Source organism: Priapulus caudatus, unplaced genomic scaffold (genome assembly GCF_000485595.1).
Source record: "Priapulus caudatus unplaced genomic scaffold, Priapulus_caudatus-5.0.1 Scaffold1292, whole genome shotgun sequence".
NCBI lineage: Eukaryota > Metazoa > Priapulida > Priapulimorpha > Priapulimorphida > Priapulidae > Priapulus > Priapulus caudatus.
Window position 1 is genome coordinate 55,384 of NW_014578353.1, and position 11,468 is coordinate 66,851.

Consider the following 11,468-nt stretch of genomic DNA (forward strand, 5'->3'; position numbering starts at 1 on the left):
CGCGTGTATGCGAGCTAAGCGGTGCCAATACCACACTCGCAGCATCGCGCGTGTGAGCGCGACTCACCTCACCACCGGACTAGCACTGGTCCACCCGTGACAGCTTTACGGTTGTAGGTGGCGGCAGTCCTGTCGGGGTCGTCCCAGCTCTACGGAGCGTTGGCAGTCTGTAAATGTCCCACACTTTACCGACGCTGCTGCTCTATCGTATAGTCTTCGCCCGTGTTTGCAATAGCTTATCGTATAAGCTCAAGGGGCTGATAATTACTTTCAAATAAACAGGATTTCGTTCTGAGCGAAGGCGCTGAGCGCGAGGTCAGGAGCTATAGGCCCAGAACGCTCTGTTTCGATGTCTGCCTTGTCTGTTCGGCTATCCCACAGGCCGCCTATATAATATATATTCATTATAGATGGCGACACCAGGTGACACTCGCAGCGGCGAGTCCGGGACGGACTAGTTCATGCCTATTTATTCTTGTCTGTGGAAAGCAAGGTTGTATACAGTGCGGGACACAAACACGTGGAGGCTGTCACATGAACGCGGTGTACTCTTCCGTCGCAATTGTGCGTTCGCTGATTATTTTTTCATGTTCTTCTTACTGACATGCGTCCTAAGGTGCCTGTGCGTCTAGTCCGGGTCGTCCGGCGACTGCGGCAGCCTGACTGGCCCCACTTTTTTTTCAAAAACTTGAGCCGCCGTTACGTGCTCACACACATATAACTGCGAGTATCATCTAGGCGTAGTGCGATAGAGAGATGGGCGCAGAGTCATCGCGCTGACCGATAGATAGTCAAGACCGAAGAGAGAGAGAGGAGACTGGGACAAGGGCAGAGGGACGAGGACGAGACAGAGAGACCGTCCGAGATCGGGCCGGAGAGAGAGAGAGAGAGATAGAATAGGCAGAGGGGGAAAATGAGCCGGGGGCGCCGGAGCAGAAGAGTTAGAGACGAGGAAGAGAGAAGGGAAAATGGGAGGAAGGAGATGGGGAGAAAGAGGGGAAGGCGAGCAACGAGAACGAGAGAGAAGAGGAGAACGAGAGATGAGAGAGGGTTAGACGACAAGTCAGGGGGCGGGTATTAGAGAAGGGAGAGCAGCGATAAAAGGAGGAGGCGGCGGAGACAGTGAGAGCAGAGAAAAGAGAAGAGAAAGGAGCGAGCGAGAAACGGACGAGAAGGCGCGCGAAGCTGAAGAGACCGAGACCAGGCCAGAAGAGACGAGAAAGGAGAGACGTGGCAGAGGAGAGAGACGAAAAAGAGAGGAGAGACAGCGAGCCGAGAGCCGACCGCGAGACGGCGAGAGAGAGAGAGAGCATGAGAGCCCACGGCACTAGCCAGCCGACAGAGCAGAGCGAGATGAGAAAGGCGGATAGAGAGCAGAGAGAGAGGAAGGAGAGAGAGAGAGGCCAGAGAGAAAGAGAGGGAGAGCAGAGAACAGCGAGAGAGATGCTGACGAGAGAGAGTAGAGAGAGAGAGAGAGAGAGAGAGAGAGAGCAAAAGAGGAAATACGTGGACATACAACCTCACATCAAAGCGCGGGCATCCATCGCTCCCAGACAGTCCCCCGTTGTTAGCTTTTATCGGTGAAGTACATGATTGCAAGAGCGACAGATCCCGCGCTGCCCGGCTGTCAGATGCGGTTTCTGGTATCACACTGGGAAATCATTCCCCCTAGGCGGCCATATTACGAAAAAATTCCCATATATCAGCAGGAGTTTTTTTGAGAAATCACAATGCCATCCTCTGAATCCACGTCGCAACTGACACGATATATGTTGTTAACTCAAAAATTCTTCCATAATTTTTTTTGTAAACAATTTGCTTTTTCCGGCACGCACTCGAAATGGCCACTTTGCAATGTCATTTTACGCGAAAACGTAGGCTTCCTTCGAAAATTGCCGGGCCGCCCCAGCAACGCACCCCGGGCGAGCCGCTTACACTGTCGGATTCAGCAGAGATTCTAGTTTCTGACATTAACAAATGCAAAGAGTGCTAAGCATTTCTAATGAGACATAACAAATTCAAGCGCACGCATACACTGAAATACGACCTCATTCTCATACGAGCTGATTGGCTGATTTCCCACCGTAATACCTTCTCTTGCAGCAGAAAGCGATAACGCGCGTGCTACGCCTACGCACGTCTGCGCATGCCACCCCGCCATGGCTACCAGCTTACACAACCCACTACTAATACCGCTGCGTGCATGCGTGCACGGGAGCTGGTATTGTGATGCTCCTCTACACGACTCCATAACCGTTACAACGTGAGCAACCACGCTCGCGTCGGTTATGAACTGAACGTAAAGCAGCGGGGACCACGCGCACGTTATTATGTGTGTGTTTAAGCAGGTTATTACAAGTATCCGTCACATAGCGTCACTCGCTCTCCATATATAACTTATAAGTGAGATCGGAAAGTCCAGCTGTGCTAATTATAGGTCACAGAAAAATGGGGTGTAAAATGGCCGAGGCGCGCTTAGGAAAGTACATGATTATTGTTAAACACTCGTGCGTTTTTCGTTTTTGCATTAACACAAACATTGCAAAATATCCCAAATGATCTCAATCATATTTTTTATAAAAGGGCAGTTTGGGGGCAGTTTATACCCCCTCTTATCTGATCTCAATATGGCGGCGGGGACTTTCCGATAAGGCTTATTCACCCGCCATTTGTGACTGCGCTTGTAACGCGCCCATTATGCCTACCCATGTCCCGCGGCACAGCCAGAAATCCGTGTCTGTCTGTATACCTCGCCGCATATTAGGTATGCATAGCCTGGCATCACGTTAGTTCTCACCTGTATTGTAATGCGCGCGTTCATCATAGAGATTTCACATAGCTCATCATTAAGCTAGGGCGTACGCGCTCCTGCACTCGTCTGCTGTGTGTGTGTGTGTGTGTGTGTGTGTGTGTGTGTGTGTGAGTGTAGTGTGTGTGGGTGTGTGTGTTTGTGTTGTGTGTGTGTGTGTGTGGTGTGTGTGTGTGTGTTTGTGTCGTGCTCTGTGTGTGTGTGTGTGGCCTGTGTGTGCGACGCCCTGTGTTGTGCGTTTGTTGCTGTGCTGTGTTGTCTGCGCGTGGCTGTGTGTGTGCGTGTGTGCTGTGTGTGTGTGTGTGATTGTGTGTTTTGTGTTGTCTGTGTGTCGAGTTGGTCGTGTGTGTGGGTGTGTTGTGTGTGTGCGCCGGAGACTTGTGATTGTGTGTGGGTGTGTGTGCTCTGTGTGTGGTGTTAGTGTGTGTGTGACGTGTGTGTGCTGTGGTGTGTTCCAACCTACTGTGTTTGTGGTGTTTGTGTGTTGTGGTGTGCTGTGTTTGTTGTGTGTGTGGTGTGGTGTGTGTTGTGTGTGTGTGTGATGTGTGAAGCCGTGTGTGTGTGTGTGTGTGTGTGTTTACTAACGCAGCCCGAGGTAGCGTAGACCGTGTCTGTGGGTCGTGGAAGATGGTGAGAAGAATAAAGAGTAGCGCGCGCCACCCGCCGCAGAAGAGATAGAGATGATAGACTGAAAAAGAAAAATAAACTGGGAGAGAAAAGAGAGGAGAGATCTATGTGAGCCATGAGCGAGGTATGTATGCACATGTGCTTAATCTTCTCCTCCTCTTCCTACCTCCCCTCTTCCCCCTCTTTCTTCTTCGCTTCTCCTCATCTTTATCCTCTACCTCCTTCTCTTCCGCTCCTCCTCCTCCCCATCCTTCTCCTGCTTCTTCTTTTTTTTTCTTCTTGCTCCTCTTCTTCGTCCTCCCTTTTTTCATTTTCTCTTCTCCTTCGTCTCCCAAATACGATATAAGGCTATCTATTTGGAGTTATGGCAACGCTTCTGCACTGTTGCTGCTGCTACCACGGTTACTGCTGCCCTACCACGGTTACTGCTGCTTGCCCATGCCTGTACTACTGCTGCTTCTGCCACTGTTAGTTGCTGCTGCTGTTGATGCTACTGCTAATGCTACCTGTACTTGCTTTAACTGCTACTGCTACTGCCTACTCAGCTACTGCGGGGGGCATACTGCTATGTACTGCTACTTGCTACTGCTTACTGCACTGCTATGCTATGCTATGCTACTGCTGCTGCTGCTACACGGTTTATGCTGCCTGCCATGCCTGCTACTACTATGCTGCTTGCTGCTGCTTACTACGCCTGCTGGCTGGCACTACTGCTCGCTGCCTCCTTCTGCTGCTGTTTCCGCTTTCTGATGATGATGATGCTGCTGATGATTGATGATGATAATTGATGCATGATGTGCTACTGATAGCTGTACTGCTACTGGCCTTATGCTACTGCTACTGCCTACTGCTACTGCTCTGCTACTGCTTACTGCTACTGCTACTGTCTACTGCTACTGTGCCTGCTGCTGCTGCTGTACTGTACTGCCACTATGTTACTACTTACTATACTACTCTACTACTACTACTTACTACTACTACTACTACGTTACTATACTATCTACTACTACTACATAATACTACTGCTTCTACTACTACTGCTAGTGCTTACTATATTCTATGCTGTTACTACTACGTTAGCTATGCTGATGCTGCTGTGTGCCTACTGCATACTACGACTTGCTTACTGCCACTGCTTTACTGCTACTTCATACTACTACTTACCACGACACGTACTTCCCCTCCATCCCTTCTTTCTTGCATTCCTGCTCCTTCTTGCCCTCATCCTCCTCCTGCTGCTGCTTGCCTGTTGCTGCGTGCTGCTTGTTTTGTTGTGGTGTTCTGTGTTGTTGATGTGTTGTTGTTGTTGTCTGTTGATAGTGCTACTGCTATGCTGCTCTTGTCTGTCTACTTTTCCTTCACACACATGCAGCGAAGAAATGCGCCAGATGACAGAAAAGCTAACATGTTAGCAACCAATAAATATTGAAGTATGGTTTTTATTGGTCTCGTCGACTGACGTAGGTGCTGGGCTGGTATGATATATACCTTGTCGCTGCTGGGCATATCGCCTGTAATATAATATATATGTATATATAATATATATATATATATATATATATTGTTATGTATATATATGCGCACTGTTACGATAGGCGTCTGTTATATTACTATGGCGACATCATCTGGACCGGCCATCGACCCACGTCTTACTGGTTTCATAGCCATTGATCCGCATCTTACTGGTCACCAATTCTTTTATCGTACGTCGGAGAAATCAATGCAATCTTACGGCGACTGGACTTGATTTCCTCAGTTATATATTATATATAATATTACAGAGAGAAGAGAGAGACGAGATTGACGATGAGAGAGGTGAGGAGATTGAGAGGGGGAGAGGAGAGAGTGAAGGAGAGAGAGATGGAGAGAGCAGAGCAGAGACGAGAGAGAAAGATGAGAAAAGAATAAGCGAGAGAGAGATTGCGCGTGAAAGAGAGAAAGTGTGTGTGTGTGTGTGTGTGCGTGTGCTTGTGTGTGCTGTGTGTGTGTGTGTGTGTGTGTGTGTGTGTGTGTGTGAGAGAGAGAGATATTGACTGGTTGATTTGTGTATGTTTGCTTGCAGGTTGCATGCAGCCATGATGCTGCGCTGGTGGCTAGGTCTGGTCGTTGTCGTCCTGCTGACGTCGCCAGACGCCGACGCAGCGAGACAACAACGCCCCAAGCACAAGCTCAAGTTCAGACCGATATCGCTGCCTACTGACTTTAACAGGTATATATATACATACGGCTGCGACTCACGCACTTACATCTAACTCATACATGGCACGTCTCCTGTACATAGAACCCACTTCCTCACTTCCCTCCCAGTCTCTTTTTCTTCCAGTTCTCACAACCCTATATAATATATAACATCAGGAGTGGATAATAGAGATCTCTATTATCCACTCCTGATAACATTCATGCATAAAATACTATCAGGAGTTAATGAAGACAAAAAGAAGCTCATGTTTGTATATATTTGTATTTTTATTCACATCAAAAATGTAGTGAAATCAGTACCAAATACGTGTCAAACTCCTTTGTCTTCATTAACTCCTGATACTATAATATACTAATATATCTACTATATATCGTATATCAACCTCTAGGTGATGACTTAGACTAATTATTTATAATTGATTGCGGTGTGTTTAGTCTACAGTAGTCACAATAGAGTGCCATGGTATGATGTAATCAGGAGCCTGATGTAATGCTATAATCAATAACGATATGATACCCCGTACAGACTGTAAATTTGATCCTACATCAAACTGGTCCGGGCCAGGCTCGCGCTAATTACGTTATGAAACGCTGTGGTCAGTCTTATCGCGTTGTTGTATATCGTGTCGTTTTGGAACAACTCTGATTTTCTAGACAGTCATACTCATCGCTTGCTCGTATGTCGACTGTATTTAGTGGCAGTTGAATAGCTGCAGGTTATAGCATGAATAGGTCGAAGTTAGAGAGACTGGGCGTGCGCGCATTCACGTAACTGTTACACCGTATTGTGCAAACCATACACGAGGTCGGGTACATTTAATCAGGGCTAAATAAGAATGCAACAAATAATCGCGTGACTGATCTAATTTTCAGCTACGATCTGGATGGAGATGGGTTCCTTGAGATTCAAGAGTTGGCGAAGGTTTCCGAGACATCTGTAGAGCAGTGTAGCAAGCCGTTTGAGGCGGCTGATGTCAACAGTACGTATGACTAGTAGTCCGATGCTTAACATGTTTTCCATACTTGTTATATACCTACACGTGTACCTCTGTCACCCTGTGTCTCTGTCTCTTTTTGTCAGATTCTCTCTCTCTCTCTCTCTCTCTCTCTCTCTCTCTCTCTCTCTCTCTCTCTCTCTCTCTCTCTCTCGCTCTCTTTCTTCTCTCTCTCTCTTCTCTCTCTCTCTCTCTCTCTCTCTCTCTCTCTGTCTCTTTCTTTTCTCTCTCTTTCTCTTTCTTTCTTTCTTTCTCTCTCTCTCTCTTTCTCTCTCTCTCGCTTTCACCCTTCCTTTCATTTCCCTTTCTCTTTACTTATCAATTTCTATATCCCTTTCCTTTTTCTTTCTTTCGCTCTCTCTCTCTCTCTCTCTCCTCTCTCTCTGTCTCTTTCTCGCTCTGGCTCTCGCTCTCCTTTCTCCCCGTTTCTCTCTCCATCTATTATTGCCTATATCTCTTACTCTCCCTTCTCTCCTTTCTTCTCGCTCTCTTCTTCTTCGGCCTCGCTTAACTTCGCCTGGGCTCTCTCCCGCACCTCTCTCGCTCCTCTGTCTTCCACCCTATCTCGCCCTTGCCCTTCCTCTTCCCCCTCATTCTAGCTGCCGCTTGATGGCATCGTGCGCCCTGTGACTCATAACTAACTCCGAAGCAGCACGCTACACAATAGCATCCCGCACGCACCCTGTATTCATTCCAAGCTTTCATTTCCGCGACTACTTGATGCCCTTCTGTCTTTGTCCGTCAAATATCGAGACCATAATGCCATTGCTGTTGCTGCCAGCTCGAGCGAATGCATATGCTGCGTAGCTGCACGCGCGTACTCATAGAGGCGTCCACGTCTATTAATGTAATACTCGCATGAGACTATGTTACGCCCACGCACACGCTCGCGGCCTACAACCTGTTCACACGTTAGCCCTAGCTTACGAGATCCGACATCGGACGCTAGTCCAACAGCTTAAGGCTTGGCGCACACGTTCGGTTTTTCCCGCTTACCCGCGTTTTTTTCCGGTTACTACCCGGCGGGTGAATTCGCGAACGTGTTGACATGCGGTTCATTATCCTGCGATTTTTACCTGCGATTTTTTCCCGCAAGTGATTGTGCTTCACTCAAGCGGCACGAGCATCAGAAACCATTTTATATGTCTCTACACTGTTAAGTGGTCACTTGAGTCTAGTTCAACCCAGACCCCCGTACGCGCGCTCAGCTAACTCGGTCCGTATACGCTTAGTCACCCTCACCACTAACCACCGAACCATACGTCGCGTAAACTTATGCATCAGTGGAAATTGTCCATGTTGCTACTCTAGTATGTAAAATAATATAATACATAGCAGGCGTAGCATGAAAATGTATTCTTCTTATTTACTCCTTACATGTGCTCTGGTAATTAGTTTGTCTATAGTATATATTATATTATATTTTATATATATACATATTATATATACTACTATATATATACTATATTACATACAGAGAGCAACATGTACAATTTCCACCTGATCATCAGGTTTACCGCGACTTGGGTTGGTGGTTAGTTGCGGGTATATATGTATATATATACATATATTATACAACTACAGTATATTATTATAGGAGCACATGTAATTTATATATATATATATACGCGTTCCTTTCAGTCGATGGTCTGATCAGTAAGGAGGAGTTCATCCGCGCGCCGTGGGATCTAACTGGACACTTCGTGAAACTCCGGCGCCGCAAGATGGCGCGCACGGCGGCGCGCAAGATGAAGAAGTCTCATGGTGGTGAACACCGGCTGAACAAGTCCAGCTGAGAAGTCACCTGCTGCACACCAGGGGGCACAGCTGCCGACATCTGCCGGACGTCGCCTCCACACTAGGCTGCTAGGACTAACAAACGCCGCGTGCGTGCGTGCATATAATATATCATATATATTATCATATATATATCTATATTCGTATATTATACGAACATTATTCCTATTACTTTAATTAAGATGATAGTAACGTGGACCTGCGGTGTGCTGACATCATTAACATCATTAATCATTCACGAACAGTGAGGTTATAACTGTGCGGTTATGCTGAGCTGGCGTGCGCACGCAGTCCCGTGGGCGCTGGCTGGCTTTAATTGTACGCTATACACGACTGAGCTCTCGCTCTCCATACAACAGCAACAGCAACAATAAAGTCGAATTTGTTCTCGCGCTATTGTCGCGTCTAAAAGCATATACCTGTTTTGCACTTTATTGTTTATCGATCTCGAACGATAGCTCGCACCGACGTCACATGATTTTCGCTGCTTACCTGGCTACATGCTTTCCTGGCTATGTGCTTGCATAGTTACGTGCTTACCTGTCTACTTGCTTACATTGCTATTTGCTTAACTAGCTGAATGCTTGCCTTGCTATATTCTTACCTTGCTAAGCGCTTACCTGACTGCATGCTTAACTGGCTGCATGCTTACCTTGCTATATTCTTACCTTACTAAGTGCTTACCCGACTGCATGCTTAACTGGCTGCATGCTTACCTTGCTATATTCTTACCTTACTAAGCGCTTACCTGACTGCATGCTTAACTGGCTGCATGCTTACCTTGCTATATTCTTACCTTACTAAGTGCTTACCTGGCTGCATGCTTAACTGGCTGCATGCTTACCTTGCTATATTCTTACTTTGCTAAGCGCTTACCGGACTACATGCTTAACTGGATGCATGCTTACCTTGCTATATTCTTACCTTAATTGCTAATAAGCGCTCACCTGACTGCATGCTTACCTTGCTATATTCTTACCTTACTAAGCGCTTACCTGGCTGCATGCTTAACTGGCTGCATGCTTACCTTGCTATATTCTTACCTGACTGCATGCTTAACTGGCTGCATGCTTACCTTGCTATATTCTTACCTTGCTAAGTGCTTACCTGGCTGCATGCTTCCCACCTGGGACGGATTGTCACTCGTACATGCACGCGACGGCTACGTGTAGTTCCGTGTACTTCATCAGGGGACGCAGATAACACGCCCGAAGCTAGCTGCGATAATTATGCTAATTAAACGAGCGCCCTATTAAGCCGTGGTGGAGGGGTGAATTAACATATCGCTCGTGTACCACGTGAGCTAGTGAGGCGGAGATGGGCGAGGATGAGAGGGAGGGAGATGGGAGAAAGGAAAGAGAGGAGGGCGTGGTAAAGACCTGGAGGGCGTAGCGAAGAGGAATGATGAGCAGGGTGAGAGAAGCAAGAAACACAGACGGACTGAGAGAAGGGATGACATACTGAGGAAGATGGGCCGAGGCAGGAGAGTGTTTGCGGAAGTAAAAGACAAAAGGGAGGAGAGGGAGAAGAAGGCGAGAGGGAGGAAAAGACGAAGGGAGAAGCGGGTAAAAGGAAGGAGAGGGTGAGAGGAAGAGGAGGGCGAGATGAGGGAGATTGTGAGAAGCAAAAGAGGGCGAGGATAAATAGCGATTGAGAAAGAAGAGAAGGAGAGCGTGAGAGGGAGGAGAGGGTGAGAAGGGGGAGAATCGTCCGGTCATCACGGGTTTCATTGGAGTTCTCTTATCCCTGCTCCCTGCTTCCGTGTCCCGTGCCCTATGTTTCGTGCTTACTGTTCCGTGTTGGGCGCGTGCAGTCATCGTGAGTGTGCGCGCCGTGCGACACGTAACATCGATCCATGTGGTGACAGACACGCTCCTGCACACACGGTGACAGACACGCTCCTGCACACACGGTGACAGACACGCGCCTGCACACACGGTGACAGACACGCTCCTGCACACGTTCCTGAACAACGGTGAACAGACCGCGCTTCTGCAACCCCAACGGTGACAGACAGGGGCCCGCGCCCTTCCTGCAACACAGACGGTGACAGACACGGCCGCAGCAGCACGTGACAGACACGCGGCCATGCACAACGGTGACAGAACACGCGCCGCACACGACGGTGACAGACACGGTGACAGACAGCCGGTGACAGCGCCATGCACACGGTGGTGACGACACGCTCCTGCACAGGGCGCGAGCGGGCGCCGGTGACAGACGGCGCTCCTGCACACACGGTGACAGACACGCGCCTGCACACACGGTGACAGACACGCTCCTGCACACACGGTGACAGACACGCTCCTGCACACACGGTGACAGACGCGCGTCCTGCACACACGGTGACAGAGCACGCTCTGCACACACGTTGAACACGGACAGGTCGCCTCCTGCCACCAACGGTGACAGACACGGGCCTGCAACACACGGTGACAGACACGCGTCCTGCAACGACGGTGACAGACACAGGCTCCTGCACACAACGGTGACAAGACAGGCGCCGCCTGCACACAACGGTGAGCAGACACCGCCGCCTGCACACAACGGTGAGCAGACCACGCGCCTGCACGACACGGACAGACACGGCTCCTCACACACGGAGCAGACACGGGCTTTCGCTCACATCACCGGCGCACGTACAGACACGCTCCTGCACACAGCGGTGACAGGCGAACACGGTGACAGACCACGCTCCTGGCACACACGGTGACAGACACGCGCCTGCCACCAGGCGCGGGCGCGGTAGGACAGACACGCTCGCTGCAACACGGTGACAGACACGGCGCCGAGCGAGCACCGGGTGACAGACACGCGCCTGCAACGCGCACCGCACCGTGCAGCAAATGCAATCACGCAGTTTAGCAGCATGCTAATGCTACCAGCCACTCGATCGATATCCGCTCGCGCCCGCCATGGGAGACCGCTGCTCGTTGTGATAGGTGCAATGGAAAGCCTGCTGGTAACGACTCGGCCATCGCTCGCTCGCCACGACGCGCCTAACACACCGGCATTCACTAGGTGCGCGCGCGTCCATCGAA

At 49.2% G+C, this 11,468-nt stretch overlaps 1 protein-coding gene across 1 annotated transcript in view; it reads left to right on the forward strand.

Moving 5' to 3' along the window:
- LOC106816128 overlaps nucleotides 1-8,841 on the forward strand; it is an 11,824-nt gene extending 2,983 nt beyond the window's left edge. The window contains exons 2-4 of the mRNA XM_014820685.1: nucleotides 5,499-5,645; nucleotides 6,509-6,615; nucleotides 8,272-8,841. Coding sequence (XP_014676171.1) covers nucleotides 5,512-5,645; nucleotides 6,509-6,615; nucleotides 8,272-8,426 — 396 coding nt within the window. The 5' untranslated portion in view covers nucleotides 5,499-5,511 and the 3' untranslated portion in view covers nucleotides 8,427-8,841. The remainder of the gene's footprint in view (nucleotides 1-5,498; nucleotides 5,646-6,508; nucleotides 6,616-8,271) is intronic.
- The last annotated feature ends 2,627 nt before the right edge of the window (nucleotides 8,842-11,468 follow it).